General features: G+C 37.2%; 2 protein-coding genes across 5 annotated transcripts; one reads left to right on the top strand and one right to left on the bottom strand.

Moving 5' to 3' along the window:
- Positions 1–1,409: 1,409 nt before the first annotated feature.
- LOC110776746 (putative protease Do-like 14) lies at positions 1,410–25,303 on the bottom strand. Of its 4 annotated transcripts, none has more exons than XM_056835371.1 (12): positions 25,260–25,303; positions 24,868–24,950; positions 24,603–24,752; positions 24,373–24,515; positions 21,674–21,993; positions 21,436–21,496; positions 21,050–21,180; positions 19,972–20,092; positions 18,930–19,022; positions 16,883–17,001; positions 16,705–16,771; positions 1,410–1,786 (listed from the first exon to the last, which is right to left on the bottom strand). In XM_056835371.1, the coding sequence occupies exons 2-11, from the start codon at positions 24,938–24,940 to the stop codon at positions 16,753–16,755; spliced, it is 1,230 nt and encodes a 409-aa protein (XP_056691349.1). In that variant the 5' UTR covers positions 24,941–24,950; positions 25,260–25,303; the 3' UTR covers positions 1,410–1,786; positions 16,705–16,752. The 4 variants fall into 4 exon arrangements, with proteins under 4 accessions (XP_056691349.1, XP_056691348.1, XP_056691352.1 ...); XM_056835370.1 differs by having other exon boundaries at positions 25,232–25,277; XM_056835374.1 differs by lacking the exon at positions 25,260–25,303 and adding an exon at positions 25,176–25,248.
- LOC110775035 (uncharacterized) lies at positions 3,931–4,710 on the top strand. The gene has a single exon (XM_021979638.1). The coding sequence runs from the start codon at positions 3,931–3,933 to the stop codon at positions 4,708–4,710; it is 780 nt and encodes a 259-aa protein (XP_021835330.1).

The raw sequence follows: 25,303 nt of genomic DNA, 5'->3' as shown, positions 1-25,303 counted from the left end.
AATATATCGAGAGAGAGTACTGCCATGTAGAGAAATAATGCCGCTTACAACAGTTTTATGACCTGTTGGGCCCAATAAAAGTTGTTGGGTAATAAAGGTGGGATTATTAAAAAATATGTCGTAGGTGGGCTTAATAAAAGAAAATCGGTCAAAGGTTGGATTAATATTACCAAATTTTCCTATTTTCTTTTCCAACTTGAAACTAGTTTTCTCGAGATCATACTAGTAAAAGTAGAGTAATACGCTAATACCAAAACAGAAGTAAGAAGCAAATATTGACGTTGTTCTCAGTTTCTCACCATTAAGACAGAGTAGTACTTAGTTTTTTGAACTTATATAATTTCAATAAACTGAAAGTGAAGAAGGCTCACTGCAGCTTGAAACAAAAACCAAACCATCTGCAAGCTACTGGTTACCGTCCATTGATCTTTAATGTGTGGCTCCATGTCTTTTCTTACCTTGGTGATCGTGCCTTGACTTGCTTCTTTGTTGGTAGATGCAGTTTGTTTGTTTAGGTCTTTTAGTTTAGTAGAAGTAGGGATTGGGGCATTAGTGCATGTATTTTAAATTTCCTACTTGCAGCTTCCTGTAATCATGTTACTCATCTTTTGTTGAGGATATCTGATGGTAAATAATGAGGTCTTTTATGTGACTATTTCAAATTGAGAAGTGAATTTACTTTTTGCTATGATCTTTATCCAGTTCCAAGGCCATGAATGAAGATCAGAGGAGATTGCTAATCTTATGGGTTTTCTTAAATACTCAATAACTATATTGAGTAACACTTAATTTCCTTTGGTTGTTTATAAAAAGGCTGTCAAATTGTCATTTTTACAAGTTGATTCTGTTCTTTATTGGTACTCCACGAGAAGTCGGGATTACAAATATAATGAATAATATATATATCTTTGACATGACTAATACTAACTATTCATGCAACAACGGAGACCAAAATAGTTAAGGTAATCATGAAGAGATCTAAACTTGAAAGACAACTAATAGGTAATCATGTGCTACACGATCATACAACGTCAGATTTTTTGTGATTATTGCAGATTAAGAGCAAGATAATGTCGTTATCCAGAATTGCAATATCGTTGATGGAAAAACCTATTAGTATTAGCATAATGCAAGGCTACAAACAGGGGCGCAAGGCCTTGTTAAAGCAATTGAAGATGATAATGAAACAAAACTATAAAACCTACTATTTGAAATTGCATATTCAGAGATTATTAAGCAACACAAGATTAACAGAAGAGAAATAAATTTATGCATTATGCTAATTGTAATAACGTCGAGGATATAATCCTATTTTGCGAAAGAATTCTAGTACAAATATACATACGAAAATTTCATCGTGTTTAAGTGCAACACTTTCCAAACCGTGGAAATACGAAACATTGGCAAACTGAGAAAAAAACACTTATACACTTCATTAAAAATGAGGGCTATTTAACTTAAGGGTTAGTTTCACTAATTAAAAACAATATATTGTTCAGAAATACTACCTACTACCTACTACCAAGTACGAACATCAATATACTGTTCAGGAATACTACCAAAATCAGAGTGTGCCGAAGCTAGAATCCCAATCGGATGGATTATGGTTCGGCTGAATGAACCATGATTTTTATATCCAACGCCAGCAGCAAAGTGACCTCCTCTCTATAATAATTAGCATTAATGTTAAAACCATGTTACATCGGAGTACCAAGTATTATTTACATGTCCTAAGTATTATATTCTGCGGTGAATTCAAAAACTTGACCGCACTAGCATATTTTACCTGCAAATACAAGAACCGAACTTGATGATAAAGCAAACACGCTGCAAAGTGCTAAGTGCATAACAAATAACAGGTAAACAGCATAATATGGAGTAACAAACTCTAAGCTCGAGCCCAATTAAGAAAAAAATCATCGAAAAATACAACTCAGGATTGCCAAATCAAAGGAAAACAAATCCCCTCTAATTTACATCTGAAACCCTCATCAAATATACTCAGAGAGTCAGAGCTAAAAATTTATATCAGTATTATACATGTTTCACATTCAAGTCCAATCTCCGACCAAGGGACGGAATAAAATGGCATCTATCAATTCTAGTCTAGGACCCAAACAAATATTTTAACCAGGAACTAAAATTAAAGAATAAATTTAACCTAGACAACCCACATGTTATGATCCAAGTAATGGAGTGAGCTAAGTTTTAATGGAAATAAAGAGTGACCAAAACGATAGGCAACCCACAAAATGAAAAAAATTGACCAGTACATCCTTGTATTGCTCGAACCTAGCTTGAACCTCTGAAATTAGTAAGAGGTTGCAATTGAAAGGCGAACCTTCATCCACAAGCAAATGCAGAAACTTTCAACCAGAAAGTAGTAACCAGAAACTTTTGTGTGGGATTATTGTCTTTCAACAGAATCAATGGTCGGGTTATCAATTTTAACACTCTTATCTATATGACAAACTAAACCGAGCCTATAAGGGAGTTCCTTCTAAAGATACTAAAGCAAAAGAAATGAAAGTTAAGCATCTCAACATTGGAGGCCAGTGCCTCTATTGTTACTATTTGTCCTTGCTGCTACAAATCCAGTTGTTGCTACAAGGGATGAGCCTAAGGACGTGATGTTGCAAATGATTTCGAGAGAAGACATAAGATGGGAAAGACAAAATCAATGAAGTGCTACAATTTAATATTCCAAGCTTTTAGTCGGATAAGGGAAAGTTCTACAACTGTCTCAGCATATGCATTCTGCTACCCCCATATTTCTATTATCATTCCGACCCATCTTAGCTACCTCTATAAATCATAATTAAGATTGCAAACCCAACTGACTTTCCAACTCTTGTAGTCTCTCAAATTAGAAGCAACAGCTCAGGTTACATCAAACCACTTCTCCTAAACCTGCTTCTCACAAAAGTTATTACATAACTGGAGCTAATGGTGCAAATAAGACAAGATAACCCGCAAAATAGCGAGAAGCTCGAAACTCTTATAATAATTTAATACTTAAGCTTTATATACCCATTAGGCCATCACTGCTCCTAGGCACATTTATACACCTTATTATTTCTCTTGTATCTCACACTCAATATTGGCTCACTAAGAGTAAATAACATAGAATGTATAGTAGGCATGAGTGTTAATAGTGATGGGGAATTGTAAGCACTTTTATATTGAGGACAGAAAAAATAAATTAGATGTAGTCCCAACCCTAAAAAGGGGCTAAATAAGCAATTTGGTAAAAAAAATGGTAGTTTGCGACAATTTGGTAATAAAATATAAAATGCTTCGGCAACAATTTGGTAAACAAAATACAAATTTGGTGAAAATTTGATAATAAAAACAAAACCCAGAGAAAATTGGACCATAAATCTAGATTAAGCTTGTTAAATCTCACATGTGGATTTATAAGTTTTTTTTTATTGAGCTTACTATATGTTCCCTATTTTCTTGCAATCTCACATGTGGATTATTAAAGAAAAAGCATTGAATTTTAACCTTATATCTTAGTATGTAATAAAAGTTTTTTTGTGGGTGCTTAAGCTAGTGTATGATTCTTTTCATGTTTACCCTGTGGTATTTTATTGCCTTAATTCTTGTATGTATTGAACAAGCCATCAATTACTTCAATACTCACTTTCATTTATTTTACTCACTCCGCCTGTGAGTGTCGCGTATGCGGCAGTCCACTGCCGGTCCCAAGCCCGGATAAAGGAGGAGGGTGCGGTAGGTTGGTGGCGCCAGAAGTAAACCTAAGCCACATATCATGACATGAATCGACAATGGAATATCATGGGGGCGTCCCCTTCTCAGCGACGCGCTACACCTCTTAAGCCCGGGTGTAGTGAAAAATATGTGAGGGTTGCTAGGTCGTCGCCCAGAAGCGGCGCGCCACCCCTACACCTGGGGGTGGTGTCAAATATGCACGGGTGCGCTACACTTCCTAGGCCCGGGTGTAGTGGAAAATATGCAAGGGTTGCTAGGCCGTCGCCTGGAAGCGGCACGCCACCCGAGGGTGGTGTTAACTATCCAAGGTTTCATGGAAATGGCAGGGGTAAGGGTAAGGATAAGGGTAGTAGGATGCGTTTTGGGACTTGGAACATTGGCTCTTTGACAGGGAGATCAGTCGAAATAGTAGAGGTTATGAGAAGGAGGAGAATTAACATATTATGTTCGCAGGAGACTAAGCGGGTTGGAAACAAGGCAAGAGAAATAGCTCCGTGGGGTTATAAGCTTTGGTATTCAGGAAAAACTAGGGGTAGGAATGGGGTAGGTATCCTTATTGACCGAGAATATATTGATGATGTAGTGGACGTGTCCCGAAAGAGTGATCGAATTATGAGTATTAAGCTTGTGATAGGGGATGAAGTTGTAACTATTGTGAGTGTCTATGCACCACAAGCAGGACTAGATGCTTCAACTAGACAAGAATTTTGGGAGGATTTAGAAGAAGTGGTGCAACGTGTCCCTAGAAGTGAGAAACTGATCATTGGTGGGGATCTCAACGGACATGTAGGCTCGAGTCGCGATGGATTTGAAAGCATTCATGGTGGTTTTGGGTATGGGGAGCGGAATGAAGCGGGAAATGCTATTTTGGATTTTGCATTGGCATATGACTTGGGTATAATGAACACTTGGTTTGAGAAAAGAGACTTTCACCTAGTAACCTATAGGAGTGGAGATAATACGAGTCTAGATTGACTTCTTTTCAGTAAGGAATGCTTTGAGACAGTGCTACACCAATTATAAGGTGATTCTGGGTGAGAGTACAGCAACCCAACATAGACTTGTAGTACTTGATTTTCGAGGTAGAAGTTATACAAGGAGGAGAAGAACACTAGTGGAGCCTAGGATCAAGTGGTGGAAACTTCAAGTTCGTGGGAAAAGGTGGCAAGTGAAGTTATTTGGGCCAGGGATATGGATTTGGATATAGACTCATTATGGACAAGAATGGAGCACACCATAAAGGAATTGGCGAAAGAGGTCCTAGGGGAATCTACCGGAATCATGCCACCAAGGACACATCTTGGTGGAACGAAACTGTGCAACAAGCAATAAAGAGCAAACGAGAATGCTATAAAGAGTTGGGAAAATGTAGAAGTGATGAGAACTACGAGAAGTACAAGGAGGCTAAAAGGGTAGCAAAGGACGTAAGAGAGGCTAGAGCAAAGGTGAATCAAGATTTTACGCATGATTGGATACAAAAGAAGGGGAAATAGACATCTATAGACTTGCTCGAATGAGAGATAGAAAGACGCGAGACATCGGGAGGATTAAATGTGTGAAAGATGTTAATCAAAAAGTTTTGGTGGGAGATAAGGAAATCAATGATAGATGGAGGTTCTACTTTGATAACTTGTTCATTGGGGATCAAGGGTGCGAATATTGGGGATACAAATATCCCTCGGGATATGGTTAACCTAGACTTTATGCGAAGAATTCAAAAGAGATAAGTCGAAATGGCACTGAAAAAGATGGGACACAAGAGGGTAGTGGGGCGTGATGGTATACCTATCGAAGTCTGGAGATGCTTGGGAGAGAGAGGGGTTGTATAGTTAACAACTCTTTTCAACAAGATTTGGGGAAGTAATAGGATGCCATTAGAGTGGAGGAAAAGTACCTAAGGGTGATGTCCAGGATTGTGCCAACTATCGAGGAATCAAACTAATGAGTCATATTATGAAACTTTGGGAGCGAATTATTGAGCAAACATTGAGGAGAACTGTAAAAATTTTGGAGAACCAGTTTGGATTTATGCCTAGGAGATCGACTATGGAGGCCATTCATCTTATAAGGCAACTGATGGAGAATTATCGGGATAAGAAGAAGGATTTACATATGGTTTTCATTGATTTGGAGAAGGCGTATGATAAGGTACAAGGGAAATTCTTTGGTGGGCATTAAGTAGGAAAGGAATTCCGAGGAAGTATATTGGTATCATAAAGGAAATGTATGAAGGAGTTAGCACGAGTGTGAGAACTAGTGTTGGTAAGACCGAAGAATTCCTCATTACGATTGGAGTGCATCAAGGTTCCGCACTTAGCCTGTTTCTTTTTGCTATAGTCATGGACGAATTGACGAGGTCAATCCAAGATGGTATACCCTGGTGCATGATGTTTGCAGATGATATTGTGTTGATTGATGAAACAAAAGAAGGAGTGGAAATTAAGTTGGAGTTATGGAGACAAACTTTGGAATCTCGGGGTTTTAGGCTGAGAAGAAACAAGACGGAATATATGGAGTGTAAGTTTAGTGGAGTCCAAGATAGAGAGACAGGGGCGATTACCTTAGATGGGAAAATTGTCCAAGGCTCTGAAATGTTCCGTTATTTAGGATCTATTATCCAAAAGGATGGAGAATTGGATGGCGATGTGGCCCATAGAATCAAAGCAGGTTGGTTGAAGTGGAAAGGTGTCACGGGATTCCTATGTGATTCAGGCATGCCCCAAAGATTGAAGGGAAAATTTTACCGCACGGCAATTCGACCGCCTTTGTTATACGGCACAGAATGTTGGGCAGTGAAACATTGTCACGTGCACAAGATGAATGTGGCGGAGATGCGCATGTTACGTTGGATGTGTGGGCATACAAGAAATGATCGTTTGAGGAATGAGATTATTAGGAAGAAAGTAGGGGTTGCACCGATTGAGTTTAAGATGATGGAAAATCGTCTAAGATGGTTTGGACATGTAAGCAAAAGACCAAGTGATGCCCCGGTTAGGAGGATAGATTGCAACTTGCAAGGGGTAGGGGAAGACCTAAAAAAACTTGGATGAAGGTGATTGAGGACGATATGAGCTTTCTTGGGATTGAGGAAAATATGGCGTTGGATAGGACAAAGTCGAGGGAGAGAATATACATGACTTCATTTGACTTATACAGCTTTAATGTAATGTTTCTGGTTCTCTCTATTTTTTTATTTTTTTTTAAATTCTTTCAAATTTTTTTAATTCTACATGCTATTTTGAAATGTACTTATTTTACTTATTCATTTATTTTAAACTTTACTTATTTTTTATTATCTCTTACAATATTTCTTCTATAATATATATATATATATATATATATATATATATATATACACATTTTTCTCTTATTTTACTTTCATTAATTCCACTTTCTCTTCCTTGTTTTTTCTTTTTTACTTCCTGCTCCGTTCTGGTTTGATTGGTGACAATGACGATCTCCTACGACGATTCATGTTAGCCGACCCCAAATCATTTGGGACTAAGGCTTTGTTGTTGTTGTTGTTGAATCATAATTGACAAAAGCAATTGAAGGGAATACAGGAGAAAAATCTGGAAGCCAGTATAAAAACGAAGGGAAAAAAGATAGAGCATAATTGTTAACAACCGGCTGGCTTTTACAAACTTAATCTAAATTTGTATCGGATTTCATTTTTACTACCAAATTGTCGCCTAAGCATTTTGTATTACCAAATTGTCGCTAACCACCATCTATTTTTTTTTAACAATTTGGTCAATTGGCCCCTAAAAAGGAAATGGAGAATGTATTTTGAAATGGGTTCTTGGATTCATCTACCACATAGTGGGAGAACACTGCCATATTTTCAGACTCCAATGTGGCACTTGCATGAAGCACACATACTAACACAACTCAGGGACCCATATTATAACTTAGACCTGATTACAGTAACTAACTGCAAGTTCTTCAGTGTGTGAATAGAGAGATGGTCAAGGAAGCTGATCAGAGGATAAATATGGCAAGCCAGAAGCTAGGAGAACAAGAGAGGTTATGTATCTTAAACTCTGATTCCGTGTAGTAGTAATTGTAATTAATCCTTTAGCATTTTAATGTCCACTGTTGGATTGGAACTTTATTGTAGACTTTGATGAGCAGGCGTCTTTATGCCTGTTGAACAACAATCTGATGTGACCCTAGGCACGATTAACTTGCAGTGATGATGGAACAATCCCTTTATCCAAAATAAAGTATTTTAACCTGAGACATCCCTTAATGGTAAAATGGGTAAAGTATTGAGAGACGTAGGGACTAAAAGATTATAGGTTCCTTGTGAGATCTGGTTCCTCATCATTCACCTAATAGTTAGGGTTTGTACTTTCTTATAATTTTTCAATAAATTGATTATGAGTTTTTGTGTATGGGCTTTCCCACATTAAACTACTAAATGGTCTATTTTATTTTATTTTCTCAATCTCACTGTCTTGCTTCCCCTCTCACTCATAACCATAACAATGACCTACCTAAATTAATCGCCTACCAACAGTTAGTCTCAAATTTTTGATACTTTTTGTATGACATCTATATATATATTTCAATTCTTCCTTTCATTCTTCGTTCTCTATCTTTGACATGACTAAGGGTGCGTTCTGTTCACCTTAAAAAAATAAGTTTCAGTTCCAATAAGTTCAGATAAGTTCAGATAAGTTCCAATAAGTTTCAATAAGTTCCAATAAGTTCTAATAAGTTCTAATAAGTTCAGATAAGTTTCAATAAGTTCCAATATTAATAATAATAATAATATTATTATTTATTATTTATTATTTATTATTAATTATTTATTATTAATTATTAATTATTAATTATTAATTATTAATTATTAATTATTAATTACGGATTTTTCATGAAATACCCCCGAATTTTGGCGTAATTCACCAAATGCCCCTCGACTTTCAGAAATACATAAAATACCCCTGTTTCAATACTTATTACATGAAATACCCCTATTTTAAAACTAAATACACCAAATATACTTAATGACGTCATCAACCCCATAATCAACCCCTTAACGTGTAATTAAAGTACCTAATCCCTAATTAACACCCCTAATCAACCCACCCACTAACAACCCACCCATTAACCCACCAACCCACGTACCCATTTCTTTTTCTTTTCTCTCTCCCTTCCTTCTTCCATTAACTCACTGGTCTCTTCCCCTTCCTTCTTCCATTAACCCCTCAAAAATCAGCAACCTAGATTGCAGATTCCTCCCCACCATGCCCACCGTTTCATTTCTTCTATCTCCTCCTCCTGCCACCGTAACAACCACCACCACTGCTATTAAAATACCCCTCAAACATCAAGCAACCCAGATTCACGAATCAAGCAACCCAGATTCCTCCACCACCTTGCCACCGTTTCATTTTTTCTCTGAATCTCTTCAATTTACTCTTAATTCATTCCATATTTCTCTCAATTTATGTTTGAGCTGTAGTTATTTTTTCAATTCAAGCATTTTCAAGCATTTTTGCCGGACGATTTGGTAGTCTGTGGGATTACTTTTTGGCAGAAAATTAAATTCGGACGATTTGGTAGTTTGTGGGATTTCTTTTTGGCAGAAAATGCAGAGGATTGAAGAAAAATGGTCGGAATCGTTCAATCGAGTGATGATGTCGAAACTCCTTCACCTCTGCTATGAGTTCGACTCGGTGAACTCAACAGAGGTTCTGATTAGCGGCGAAATTACCGGCGGCGCCGTCGTTCCTTCAGTTAACGACGTCGACGGAGATTTCGGCTTCGCTCCGCTTCACACCGCTGCGGAAAACCACACTCTCCACTGCATTGAGTTGCTCCTCCGCAAAAGAGCACGAACGAACGTGAAAACAAAGTGCTGTTGCAGGTGTTATTGCAGGCACATCGGTTGGAAATGGTTGTGTTTGGAGGAGGTGACTTGGTCGTTTCTGGGCTGCGGGTTCGACGAAGACGAAGGGCAGAGTAGCAGCAAAGTAACTTCCATGGAGGGAAGGGAAGAGGAAGGGGGTGAGAGAAACGAAAAAGTAATTAGGGAAAAAAATGGGTTAATGGGTGGGTTAATTGGGTTAATTAGTGTTGATGACGTCATAAGGGTATTTCGTGTAATAAGTATTGAAATAGGGGTATTTTATGTATTTCTGAAAGTCGAGGGGCATTTGGTGAATTACGCCAAAATTCGGGGGTATTTCATGAAAAATCCGTATTAATTATTAATTATTAATTATTAATTATTAATTATTAATTATTAATTATTAATTATAAGTTTCAATAAGTTCAGATAAGTTCAGATAAGTTTCAATAAGTTCCAATAAGTTCAGATAAGTTCAGATCAGATAAGTTCTGATAAGTTCAGAGAAGATCAGATAAGTTCAGATAAGTTCAGGTCAAATAAGTTGAACAGAACGCACCCTAATACTAACTATTCATGCATCAACTGAGACCAAAAACTAGTTAAGGTGTTCATGGGTAAACTAAGCATGTGAATGGCAACTATCGCCTATCAGTATCCTCTAGTTCCAAAATTCTCACTCCAAAATCAAGAGGCAGTCATCTAATAGGGGAGCAAAGATTGGTAATTTACTATGCAGATTTTGAATGTGGCTCAATAGGCAGAAGGGATCTTTTGCCACAATCAGCAGCACTTCACATTTTTGCATTGACACTCTTATATTGACACCATGGTGTAAAAACTAGCCCGAGTTAACTCGTATCGCCCAAGTTAACAAGGTTTTGGAGGCTGGCGATACGAGATATCCCGAGTTGTAAAGGTGTTTTTAAAAACGGCGAGATCTCGACCGGTTCAACCGATCCGAACGAATTTTGTCCGCATTAAACGTTATAAACCTCACATCTACTCGGTTTTCAGCCGAATTCCCCATGTTTTCGACAAAAAGAAAGGGAAAAAGGAAAGAAATGGAGAAACTTCATTGAAATAGAGTAGAGAACTCCATTTCAAATCTAAAACAAGAGAGGAGAGAGAAGGTAGACAAAGGAATTCATTTTAATTATGTCACGTGTACGGTTTAGGGAAGGGGGACTAGGGTAGGTAGTGAATGGGGCTGACATGGGGCTTATTTTTAGATTTCAAATTCCTACGCGACAACCGCGACACGGTCCGCGACTAACGCATCATTTCCGTTACCGAGACTCCGCGACCGATCCCGCGACCGTGACCGATACCGCATTTTTTATCTATGATTGACACACACGCACCATGTACCCCTAAGATTAGCAAAATATTCACCACATGTCCTTGATCACTATGCATGTTAACTCCGTTCATGAAAGTGATCAAACAATCTGTCCCAAAACCACCCAATTAATATCTCTCCTCCACATTACCCTGTCTAATTTCTCTTTACCAAATTCTACAAGCAAATTCTTCTATTCCTAAGCCTATACTTTCAGAAACTGAGAGTCCATGACTCCATGCTTGAGAGGCATCGCAGAGAAGCAGGGTCCATATCTGACCTCTCCTTCAGTCATCAGACTCATCAAAGTGATGTTTAGCTTGCATCCTTATTTGCCCCATGGCTTCGTTTTGGTCTCCCTATGGCTCTTTCCAGAAAAGGCAGCTATTTGCTCCTCTTCTCCGTTTTGGCCAGTTGCTTTTCATTATTTTCATTTAAGTTGTAGGTCGGTAGGTGATTCCGAAAAACACAACGTACGCTTATGGTTCTAGTACAGTTTTCGTGGTTATAGTTTTTCTGGTGACGGGAATTTGGGGCCTCATAGCTCTTTGTTTGGCTGATGATCCAATTCTTCCATTCAATAATTGAACCACAGTTCTTAAGTAGGTAACAGACATGGTACACTAGTAGTCAAAGTACAGTGAATTGCAATGTGAGATCAATTTAAGCTGATTCAACCTCTGGAGTCTTTTTACTCACATGATTAAGATAAAATCAATTAATAAATGGGAAAAAAAAAGTCATTAATTATGAGGCGAATAGCCAAATATAGAGCTTCAGAAAGCAAGCCCTTTGCCACCTGGGTAAACAAGATATACTAAACTACCATTTTCTTTTTATTTCATAGCTCCCCGGAGCTCTTCCCTTTTTTTTCCTTAATGAATACAGCTATGTGCCTATAACATCTCATCCCTCCTGTCCCTTCTCTTGTTCTTCCTTACCCTAAACCTTTGTTCCATCAAAAATCGCAATCCCACTTTGCAGTTTTGCTATCTTTAGCCATCCAGTCAATCAAATAGACACCAAGTTTATACCGGTGTATACAAAAGTGCACCTAGGCACTAATGCCCAAAGCGACAGGGGACAAGAGCTTGAATTGGGGTAGGCAAGGTGCAGATCCGCATATAAGGTGTGCGCTTTGCGGCTTTGCGCTTAGGCTCTAGGATCCTTGTCAACTAAATGCACATTGAGCCTGTTTAAACCATGGCTTATTCATGCAAAACTTGTCACGAATTAAGGGAAAAAAATATGAAAGAAAGGTTAGAAGAAAGAGAGACTTGAGACTTTCAAAGAGCAAGGCGAAAAGGGGATCAAAATTATAATTACGTTAAACTATTTCTCATCTAGGTCAAGCTAAATTAGAAAATTGCTATGTTACTCAGACACGGGTGTCGGTGTCATGTCCGACACGGGTGTCGGAGTATCTGACACTCCGTTCCAAATATTTGAAGACACTCCGACACGGTCAAAGGAGTGTCTTGACTTGTTTTTTAGACACGACTAGTTTGCAAAGTGTCGGAAAAAAATCGACACTTTTAATAAAAACTGCAAAAATAGTGTTAAATAATATAATTTTATATATAAAAAAAAAGGTGAGAATAAAAATATTAATCAAGTTAAAGTTCCAAAGCAGGATAAATTTATTTAAAAGAGTTTAAAAGTACAAGAATTTAAAAGTAAGAAATAAATGAAAATAAAATAAAATGCTGACTTTGTAAAGCTGTCACTCAGTGGGCACGTGGGTTTGTTCCCCACTTCCCACCTTTTCCTTTCTTTTATTTTTTATTATAGTGGTAGGCCTAGGATATTTAAAAAAAGGGTAAAAAAAATAAGTTAGAAAGCTCAGTCCACCATCACCGAAAAATGACCCGAAGGAAACGAAGACAGCCATGGAAGACTCTCAAACAGTCAAATGCCGGTGAAAATCAGAATTGAAGAGTGCAATCTTGGCGTTTTTTCTCCAACAACAAAAGCCCTAATATAATTGTTCTTCTCTTGCTTCCCCCACCTTCAATTTCTAGATCTAGGGTTTCGAATTTTTCTTTCTCCTCCCGATTTCGACACTTCATATCGGACACTTTTTCGACACCGGTGTCGACACCTTCCCGGACACGTGTCGAGTGTCGTGTCACGGGTCGGGTCGTGTCGACACCGACACCCACCGTCAGATGGAGTGTCGGAGTAACATAGGAAAATTGCATGTAATTCCAATTATCTTTTATTTATGGCGAGAAATAGAGAGGGTTAAGGACAAAAAACCTCATGCCCCCGAGTTCAGTAGTTATAAAATCAAGAAAAGTCAAACTGCACTCACAACTCACAAGCTAAAACTTGACTCCAGCTAAACAAAAACCTGACAAACTGGTTTTTCAAGCCTCGAAGGTAGCTCATAGCCTCATACACAAATAACCATTTTCTTTTGTTGAATCAAACTCATTCCCAAAATGTTTCCATACCGTAGTAATTGATAGAAGGCAATAATTTGCAATGTGGAATAAGGAGAAAGAACAAAATTTCAGAAATCCTTTGTCAAACCAAGTAGTATTCAATAAGACACTCCTTCTGCTATTGCTAATAAACAACAGTGAATGCAACGTATCATCTGATTTTCTCCGACAAGGATAGCCAATGTGAGTAGGTCAATTGCCTCTCTCGCAGCCTTAGAAAAGAGACGAGGATTTCTTTATAATCTAAGCTTGCTCTAGTTGCTCCCCAATCGAACTGATGGTAAGCAATTTTAATCTATCCACCACGAAAATACAAAGACCTAAGGGCGCTGTTGAATTGGGGGTATTCAATAAAGGTAAAGAATGTTATTTTACATCGGTGAAGAATGTTTTTTTTGAGATCGGTAAAGAATGTCATGGGTTTTAATTCCCCAGCATTGGTTCTTATTTTGCTCCATTTCTCCTATGAGCTTACTGTAAACCCATTGTTCAAATCATGAGTTCCCAAAACCACCCCTCCCCACAAGGATTTGATTCTCCCCCTCTAGGGTACTGACATCTCAAAGGCTTAAACCCCATCAGGGCCATCACCACCAAGGTACCAACTCTGCTCCAGCATCACCACTTTTCTTCCAACTACCCTAAGCACTACATTATTACCCCAAGCACCACCACAATCAAGGGCTACAATGCCTACCCATCCCACCAAAAAGAAAAATTGACCTCTACCCCCTTCCTCCACCCAAAAGTGAAAGCATCATCGACCTTTGCTCAAATCCGCCACCTAACCTATCCCTCGGGCCAAAGCAACCACCCACCACTCAAAAGCACCATCCACTGACACAATCCCTCTGGCTGACAGTCAGGGCTGAGCAAAACTATCTGAAAATCCGATTATCCGAAAATCCGATCCGTATTTGATCCGATTTTTTGGATATCCGATCCGAAATTAACTTTCGGATCGGATATCCGATCCGAAAAAACGGATATCGGATAGTAATTTGGATATTGAAATTAGCACTTTCGGATATCCGATATCCGAAATATTATCCGAAATAAGTTGTTTTGGGCATATAATTATCCCCAAAGCCCATTATTCGAACAGTCCAACACCCACAAACCATTATCCTCACCTCCTTAGATATCAGCCGCCCAACTTCACTCTACCTACCCAAAACCTAATCACCTTCTCCTCCATATTCATCATTTTTTCACCGAATTCCATTTCCGCCATTAACATTTTCCTATAATTTTGCTTGCAAGGTGCCAAGCCGGCAATCACTCGCATTTTCCTATCATTTTGCTTGCAAGGTGCCAAGTAGGCAAGCACTAGCAGAGTAGCAACAAGATAGGAAGATCTACATTTTTTGTTATTTGTTATTGCTGACATCTTGTTATAATGAATAGAATTTTTGTGGGTTCATTTCTTAAGGTTTTTAGTTGTATTAGCTTGCATATTTTCTCAACATCGATTGTAATTTTTTGAGTTAATCGTCCGATTTAAACGGTAGTTGAATGTAGGGCTAGCCAAAGCATTTTTCAACAGCTTTGTTGGATATCGGATATCCGACAATATCTGATCCGAAAATTTTCGGTTATCGGATATCGGATATCGGATATCCGAAAATTTCGGATCAGATACGGATATCATTTTTTAGGTTTTTCGGATACAGATATCCGATCCGAAATCACATTTCGGATCGGATATCCGATCCGTGCTCAGCCCTAGCTGACACCACCATTACACCCTAAGTACCAAAAGAGACACCTCACCCAGCTCCGAAAAACCAAGTCTTTTCATCTTGAAGGCTATGGCTAAGAGAGATATAGAGGTATCGACGTAGATGACATGAGATAATGAGAGGCAACAACAATTACAAAAAAAGGAAGAAAAAGATGATGGAATACTCATGTGCTATGTTACTCCGACACTCCCTCGGACGGCTGGTGTCGGTGTCGACACGACCCGATCCGCGACACGACGCTCGACACGTGTCCGGGGAGGTGTCGACACCGATGTCGGAAAAGTGTCCGGAATACAGTGCCGGAATCGGTTCGAGAAAAAAAAAAAAAGTAGAACAAATTTTCAGATTTTGCAAAATATACATCCTAGGTGACCCTAACTCATCTTACCCGGAACCAAAAGCATTAGATCTTGATGATTTCGAAACCCTAACTCTAGCAATTGAAGGTGGCGGAAGGCGAGAGAACAAAAATCTTGTTGGGGCTTTTGTTGTGGAAGAAAATTCGAGTTGAATGCACTCTTTAATTCTGTTTTTTGTTGAAATTAGCTCTTGAGAATCAGCCATAGCCATTGATTCCGGCGTTTCTTCCTTCCCGTCCTTTTGTTCTGTTCTGTTTTGTGTTGTCGGTGACTTAATGAGTAGGTGGATTTCTGCGTGGTGGGCTTTAAAACTTCACCCTTTTTTTTCTTATTTTGTTTTAACCTTTTTTCTTTAATTAATTAGGTTTGGGAACTGGGAAGTGGGACAAACCCACGTGATGTCTGTCCCCAAAACTCCAAAAGTCTCATTTATCATTATTCACCCCTAATGTCTCATGTATAAGATTTCTTTTTCTTTTTGGGGAAATGTATAAGATTTCTAATTTCTATTGATCAGTAATGCTAAGCTGCTTTTTCGTAAAAAATGTTCTCATTATTCTTTTTCTTTTTTTTTCTATTTAACAACTTTTTTTATATATAAAAAGTGTTTTTTTTTAAATTTTTTATCCGACACTTCGTATGGAAGCCGTGTCTAAAACACAAGTCAAGACACTCCTTTGACCGTGTCGGAGTGTCTGCAAAAATTTGAATCGGAGTGTCAGACACCGTGTCAGACACGACACCGACACTCGTGTCTGAGTAACATAGCTCATGTGGCTTTGGTAGGAGGGACTTAGATGGCTGAGTGACAGAGCATATTCGAGGTTTAGAGGTTGGCAACCATTTTGACACATGCGTGGTTAGAGAATTTGTGGGTTGCTAATGCACCAACCAAACATAGAGATGAAGAAACGGGATAGTTAAGGGGTTTTGATACCTTTCCTCTCTTTCCACAAGAACAAAATGACCCTAAGATGCATGATCCTGCTTTAGAAAGCAAGAACAGTGAAAGTTTTTGCCTTCCTTTTCAGTGATAAATAAAACCAAGAAAGATAAAGTGCATTCTTTTAGTGCCATTAAGTCTCAAACAACTTAATTATGAAGTAAAGGGCCAATGTCTCTCTCTCTTTCTCTCAATAAAATTTAGGGAAATGACAATAAAGACAAAACTGAAGTTTTATATACAATGCAATAGATTAAAATAAGATGTTCAATTTACCTATAATATTCCCGTTGGTGACACGTTGTAATGATTGAAGTATCACCGTTAATTCCAATAAGGCCAACTGATGAACAAATGAGATCAAAGAAAAATATAAGTCACTTGCAGGTAAGGGAAGTATGAATTTGCGAACTTACCATAACACCGTCTTATGATACAACTAAAAAAAACTTACCTATTATCTGATGCAGACTCAACAATCATCAGTTTAAGAGTTAAAGGGGTAACATGATCGGCTCGTACCACAACCAAATCCACAACATGTCCGACATTATCCCACATTATCTCAAGAAGCTGAAAGCAGTGGGAGAAACAGGAAACAAGTAAGTGGCTATTTCAGTGTCGAAGGATGTGTGGACATAAATGCTCACGACTTATCACTTAAATAAACAAAATACATTTCAGGTCAAATCAGCAAATGATATCAAAGCATGTGCAATATGAGATATTCAGCTAAACTCAATTACATAATATTTTATCATGATGAAAGCAACAACATAACAATAAATCAACTACAGAAAAGTTCAAAGTAAGAGTTAAAGCTGATAATGTGAAAATAAATACACATCATTAGATATCAAACACAAGAAATGTTTCACAGTACAAATAACAATAATAGACTTTCGGAAAATTTGTTAGGAACCACCTTACAAAAGTTCATAAATATATATATACTGATGATGTGTATATATATACATATCTTTTGGCAAGACAAAACCTTAAAGTAACTATTTTTTGTCAAAAGAAACCTTATGCCGGAATCTGATCATTGACTAAAATTTCAGGCGTTGACCAACACATGGCGCGCCCTGACTGCCTACACCACTCTTTTCCTCCTTTTTTCCTCAGTTTTTTCCCTCCAATTATCATTCTCTCTCCTCTAATCCGATTCTCTGTGGCCTTAAGAGCCCATCAACAACATACTTTCTCTCTCCTAAAAATCTACAACTCCACAAATCAGCTAAACCAAATCCATGCTCAAATCTTCATAAGTAGGTTTTCACTTTTCACAGAAAAAGCTCCTCATCATCAACTTAATCTCTCTATACATGGTAAATCATGGAATGCTTCTGAGGTTTTGGACCAAAGGCCTAATGAATACACATATCTTTTGGAATCAAATGATTGAAATTAAAGCTTTGTTACTTCGACACTTTGGTTGATAGAGGGTGTCGGTCTCGGTGTCGGGTCCTTCGACACTTCGACACGACATGACACTCGAATATATAGTGGCCTAGTATGAAATTTATCACATCTAGAGTGTCGGATCCTCTGATCCCTTGTCGAGTTGTCGGACATGACACCCCAATAAGAGTATGAGAAAAATAAGATTAAAGCTTATTCCCAAATTGGAACACCACAAAATCAGTAGAATTGTACTCTAAATGTTATATGAAGGATTATTGCTTGATGAATACGCATATAATTATCTTTTAAGTGCTTGTGGGCAATCTCCGATGTTAACGGAGGAGGGTGCCCAGATTCATTAGGGAACTTTTTATCAATTGGATATTACTAAAACAAATTCATTAGGAGCCTAGGACTAATTCGATTATTTTGTGTAATGGGGGTGGGAGATAAAGTTGGTCATGTGACAAAATGCTTACAAGGTGTTTGAGGAAATACCTGAAAGAAATAGTTTTCTAACTTGGAATATTTGCTATCGAAGCATATTAAGTGTGGGGATTTTGATGGGCGAGTAGAATTTTTGATGGCATGCTGGTGAAGAATGTAAGAGAAGAAGCAATGAAGGGGGAGACATGTAACAGTACAGAGGAGAGAATGAGAAACAGAGGGGAAAAGGTGGTTTTAATTGTCATGTGGGTGGTCAACGTCGGAAAGCTAAAAGAATGGTCGGATTGCGACATATGGTTTGTTTTGACCAAAACAAAAACTACTATAAGGTTCCTTCTTGCCAAAAAAATTATATAAGGTGGTTCTCACAAAGTCGGACTTTTATAAGGTGGTTTCTGACGAATATTCCTAAAATTTTGCAATCAAAACCCCCAAAATAGTGTATTGACTAGATTTTAAAAGGCTAAAGGCACGCAAATGATATATTACACTAAAATGCAATTGGAGAGTTAAGGATGATCACCCAACACTTGTACAAGGTAAATTTCATTACTTTAGATACAATTCATACATTCTCCATTGATACTTCCATCTCAGTTTATGTAGATTTAACAAAAATATAAGGGCCTCGAATAAACAAAATATACCTGCAAGAAACAATTAACCACTTTCCCACCACACTGAACTATAACATCATGCAGACGTAAGCCAGCAGATTCAGCAGAAGAGCCTGATATTACCTATTCAGAGTCGCCAAGGTCACAAAAAATTAACAAGAGTAAATTACATTATATAAATGAATTCTGAAAGCTATCATAAAACAAAGGAAAATTATAAAGACCGCACAAAACAAAATAATCTATCTACAATTATACACATATACATGTGTGCTGGTCATAACTTTTACATGCCATTCAATCCTTTTCTAAGCATCAGTCACAGAAGATACTAAGGATTCCGCAAGTAAATAACCTTTTTCTTCTTTCTATCCCCCTAACAATATTCACACTCCATCTTATTTGGTCTTCCAACTTGGAATTGGCAGATTCCCCAAGAACAAGATTTCACCATTATATTATCTTACACAAGCATGTTATTGGTATAGCTTTTATAAAATAAATTTTCATGGAAGTGGAGACAAATACAATGATGTTATACAATATACATTATTGTAACAGATCTTAGTAGTTAGTATATCATTGGTCAAACATTATAAATTTTGACTGTAAAAAGTCAAACAGGAAGAGCTACCTTTATGGAAATGAAAGATAAAATTATAACACAGCAAACTAACCAATGTGCAAGAACTTTCAACGACTTTCTGATATAGACCATTAACACTCACACGATTAAATACAGAGGCCTGATGTATAATATTATCATAGATAAAAGGGAGCTAAAAGAAGCTGGAAGGTGCCTGTAATGCCTAAAACAATGTTTTTCTGACTGCGTAATATGTATCACTCCACCGCCAGAGGTTGTAATTACAATCGCAGCATGGACATTCCATCCTTTTCATTCAAATCCTAGCACTAGCTGGAACACATGATTGACGCTCATAGAAAATAAAACATTTATACATGATAGTGTGATACAAACATCACAAGCAAGACACGAGCAGTACACATTTCATATGTCAAGAAAAAGGACATTACAAATTTTCCTTTAACCACAACTACACAGATTTACCTTATCGACAATAACACCTTTGGAAATGCTAGGAAATCTCTGAATAACTTTCTCGGCAATACGTAAACGAGCTGCGTGGAAGGAAATTGCCTGCATTCCCAAAGAAGGTCGACGGAGTTCCCTGTTGAGGAAAGGGAAATGAAATTTTTCATTAGGTTATAAATGGTAATACACCTAAGTTATCCACACTACACACACGCAAACGAAAATAATACAATAAACAATACTACTTCCTCCGTCTTTTAATACTCGCAACGTTTGAACTTTTGCCACTATTCATATAATCTACTTTGACTATTCGTAGTGTTTTTTATATAAGATAAAACATAGTCATGTGGGATTTTGTTAGATTCGTCTCAATGTGTATTTTCAAAATATCAACTTTTTATAATTTTTGCATAAAGAGAATTTAAGATATAAATGATCAAAGTTGTGCATCGGCATGCGTGAAACTAACAAACGTTGCGAGTATTAAAAGACGGAGGAAGTACATTTTTCATAAAATAAGGATGTTCAGTACGAAGTCTATAGCTGATAAATATAATTTCGCAAAGTCTATACTCCTAATTCAAAAAAACTAGCTGAGTAAAGTCAGAGAAAAAAAAAGGGAGAATAAAATAATATACATCATAGTATCATCCATCAATAAGATATTCGAGATTTGTTAAATTAAAAAGAAATTTGAAAGAGAGGGAAGAAATTTTAATTAAAAGTACATAGATTACCAAGTTAAAACTTAAAATACATCGATAGTCAAGCTACCACGTAGTATTACGTGGCCTTAAAAACAATTTGAAATGCAACTAACACAATCACCCTCTCAAATGTATTATTACAGTTCACTTAACATCCAACTAAATGAGTCAAAACTAACAAAAAAGTGCACAACCTAAAGCTGCACGGGCTTAAAATATACTCTGTAGCCTGTAGGTGCCAATATAATTGCATACCATACTGTACAAGCAGATACATAATACAAATTACAAATTGCATTGCGGGTAATCTACAAATTACTAAGCCATATATCATCAATGTGATAAAAATTACTAGATTAGATAACATATTAATTTTATCATACCTATAAATCTTGTAGTGCTCCCACCATTTGTAAGCCATGTTTATGGGCATAAAAGGAGTAAAGCTGACGTCATGAAACGCGATGCCGATTACCTCTCCAGAAATATTGATTAGGGGGCTCCCATCACCACACTACATGATATTAGTCACATCATCAAGGATAAGAAACCATGTCTAGAATGATTCATACCATATTTGGCATAAGAAGATATCCGTACATAGACTACATACTGATATACACAATCCTAAGTTCCTAACTATTCGTATATATTCGTACTCTCTAACATAACGAAAAAAGATCAATAAAATTACACAATACATCCATGCATACACAAAAAGAAATTTATATAAGTATGTAGACAAATAAACAAAGAGAAAAGATCATACTCTTGTCATGCGGCAAGTCGACATGAATAGCTCACTACAATCGTATTCGCAACGATCAAGACTGAAAATTAAGAAAGTTTAAGAATGATTAATCAACATAACCATAAACTTTACCTACATGGTAAAAGCATAGATAAATTAATGCAATATATGAAACTAAGACTTAACCTTTGAACAATTGTTAGTTGTTACGTGCACTATAAAAGGTATATGTAAAATCAAATAGTTTTTGTCATACCAATATTCACCGGGAGCTGCCATAAGATCAAAAGGGGTATCAAAGTAACGCCCCACTGCAACAACATCATCTCCGGGAGAAAGGATCATTGATCTTGAATGAAGGATCATTGGATTTGAATGAGGACAGAGTTGAAATGATTTCTCCTCGGAATTTATGAGTTGGCTTGGATTCAAATGAAGACAATCTTCTAATTGTCTCAATGTTGCACTCTGAAGTGGGGAATCCGACTTATAACTTAATACTACAAGGTTGTAATGGAAATGATATGCACAAACTTTTCCATCAAATGATCTACCATCTGAAAGCTTTACAAAAACCTGCAACAATGACAATCATTCACAAACAACTTCCAATTTCTTGAATCTGATACAATCATTAAGTCAAAACACCATCAAATTTTAATTATTTTGATGCATTCCTGTTGAACCAACTATCGATTGTTGAATAAAACCTATACCTTTTTTTGGCAAGCAAGTAAAGAATATATTGCAATCCAAACAACCATTCACAACCAAGGGAAATTGGTGCCTTTTATGGACCAAAACCGGAATCCCAAAAAAAATTAACTAGGCTACCAAGCCTAACAAACTGCCAAAATAAACCAAAAAACAGGAACAAAGCTTAGTGACAAATGCTGTCAAACCAAACTTTGTCCGGATCACTACTCCTAAATTTTAACGCTGTCAATCTATGCTTAATCTCACTCTTTATCTTCTTTACAAACGTATCTATACACATAAATTGTTGCTCCCAGAAGACAGTATTCCTGGTTTTCCATAGCTGATATATCACAGCTAGGAAACATGCTTGCAAGACAGCTTTCCTAAATTTTAAGTACTTCGTTAGTTTCATGCCTCTGATTAAACCACTGAGGTTCTTGAAACAGTATCTAGAACCAGTCCAGTCCTGCACAGCTTTAATGCATCTTCTACTTTACATACAATACAACCGATATGGTTTTGAGACTCATCAGCAGCACAGCACAGAAGGCACAACTGGTCTGAAACCATACCAAACTGTAATAATCTAGCCTTGGTCTTCAATCTCGGCCATAGAGCTAGCCAAGCAATGAATTTATGTTTGGGAATAGCTCAATAGCATTTCTTTCCCAAACAAACTTATCCCAATTACACCTCTCCCCCTTGGGTTTTAAGGCCTCATACATTTCATTAATAGAATACTTGCACCCCTGCCCTAGTTGAACATGAGTACAAATACTTTTCATTATTTTCCTTGACTGTACAAATCTGTTTCCAGTACCAGCTGCAAGTGATCTGCCTGCTTTTTCTCCTCGCGCCCCTGGCAAACCATTCCTTCTCACACTATCAGCATAAGAATCGTTTCTATTTTTGGTGTTGTAACTGTCTCCCAACCTTCTTCAGAGGAATTATCAGTCTGTACAGCTTGATCGTGATTAGAAGGGTAATCATCTCTAGAAGCAATAATATCAACAACCTGAGCTGGTGTTTCAACAAGGGCTGTCATTGCAAGTTGCAACTGCGGCTGATGGTTGACTGATTTCTTTAGCAGGAACAGTGGATGGGGCTTCTAGTTGAATTCATCTTTAAGGTATCCACATCTGAATAAATCTTGATGGCTCTCTAGGTGTTATTTTGGAAGTGGGTCTTCTGTGTTCATTACAGTCATGAGTCATGACCCACGATATTACATGCTTGACAAAAAGGAGGGATCCGGTATAGAGAACCTTTTGTTCAACCACATTATCATGAGGGTTCTCTATTGAAATGTGATCAGGAAGATGTTTAGTAATATCCATTTCAACTAACAGCCTAGCATAAGAAACTCTTAGCTGTTTAGAAATACATTCATCGGCATAGAGAGGAACTCCCAATAAGCTTCCTATTCTACTCAAGGAGTTGGGACTCCAACAATTCAACGTATAGGTAAGTATGAAACCTATACTTACCGATTCATAATCTTCATCAAAACTACAAATTTCTGAAAATTCTCACTTTCAAAGATACTATTTATGTATTTGAGTGCTTTTGAGGAAAACAAGTAAAAAGGTAAAACTTGTCCCAACAAAGACCAAGTGCAATGAGAACAAAGTTTCAATCACAAGTCTAATACAACGCTTGATTAATCACAAAGATAAAAGTTTTTCCATAAAAAACTAATGCTCACAAAGATTGGAGAGAAAAGATCTAATATATTCATAAAATCATCAAAAGTTGCCCATGGAAGTAGATTCTCTCCCATTTAATAATTTATGAGGTTGCTCCAACTTTTTTAGTTACCCTAAGAAATATTTAATAAGTCCTTTGGCTTACGGACGAATAGCCAAGATCATTTCATTTCATTTATGACTATTTGAAGTTGAACTAGTTGCATGACCGGTACTCCGGTAGTGCAAAGTTTGCACAAAGTTTGAAGTTAGATTTTGGTTTATAACCTATCGACGGAAAGCTCTTGAGCCCAACTTTCATATCTAGCTAGAATAACCTTGAGATGATGTCTAGGAGAGATGATAGGAGTCAAAAAAAGTTGGCCAATTAATCAACAAACAACCAAGCACTTGCATTCCCTTTCAAAGTAACCTCATAGGCTTCCAATGCATTCTCTTAGGCCATGATTACCCTTAATACACCTAAACCATGTTATTAAGTTATAAAATCCAATCCAAATAGTTGTTTTGGGATAAAAGAATGAAGTTTACACATGAAACGTTCACCAACCTTAAGTTTGTCTGCAAGAATGTTTTCGGCACATGCACATTCAGTTTGAGGTCTAATAAGATTCGCGGAAGTTATAACTATACCAGTGTAATCATCATAACTCTCAATAATTGTTCCAGAACATTGATACAATTCCTCCTCGCCTACAAAAAAGAATTTCCACCCAAATTTATGGCATGTAATTCTAAACAAACAAACAAACAAAAGAGATAGTATGTGATAAAAAGTACCTGTGAAAGATACAAGAGAAACAACAGATGGGGAAACCGTAAGAGCGGCTCTCTTGAACTGAATATCAAAGTACAGATTCGTCTCTCTCATCGAAAACTTTAGACGAGGCTTAACAGTCGGATGATTTGAGCAACTCTTAACATCCGGAGCTGTATACAAATACAAAACAATTAAACCTCATTCACAAACCAATATTTGACTACATTAATGTAAAAAAAAAAATGTGTGAACTTTTATTGGAAAATGAAAGATAGTAGAGCTCACTGAAAGACTGAGCAGTTAGTCTAGGTACCCTCCTTGTCCAAATATTCCACGTCTCTATCAAGTGTTGTCTCATCACTCTTCACCTGGAAATCAAAAACACTTGTTATAAGAAAAAGGATTATGCGAATGAGGGATGACGATGAACAGCGATTGTGAGAAAATCGGTATCATATGGAAAAGGATTATGCGAATTTCAAGTAGAATTATAAGAAAAACAACACCAAAACAAACTCAATAGTATATTTAACAGCTTGAAACCCATCAAAATGCTAACAAAAAATCCTATCAGAAAAATCGATACAAAATACTTGTAGATAATTATCGAAAATAGCAGCAGCAGCAGAGAAGGAGAGACTAGAGATACAATTGCGGGAAGAGGAGGATGCAATTACGGGAAGAGGAAGGAGATGCGACTATGCGGATTATTATTAGGTTG

This window comes from Spinacia oleracea, chromosome 1, assembly GCF_020520425.1.
Source record: "Spinacia oleracea cultivar Varoflay chromosome 1, BTI_SOV_V1, whole genome shotgun sequence".
NCBI classification, from domain to species: Eukaryota; Viridiplantae; Streptophyta; class Magnoliopsida; order Caryophyllales; family Amaranthaceae; genus Spinacia; species Spinacia oleracea.
The sequence above is the reverse complement of the archived record's forward strand: the minus strand, read 5'-3'. Positions and strand labels throughout refer to the sequence as shown.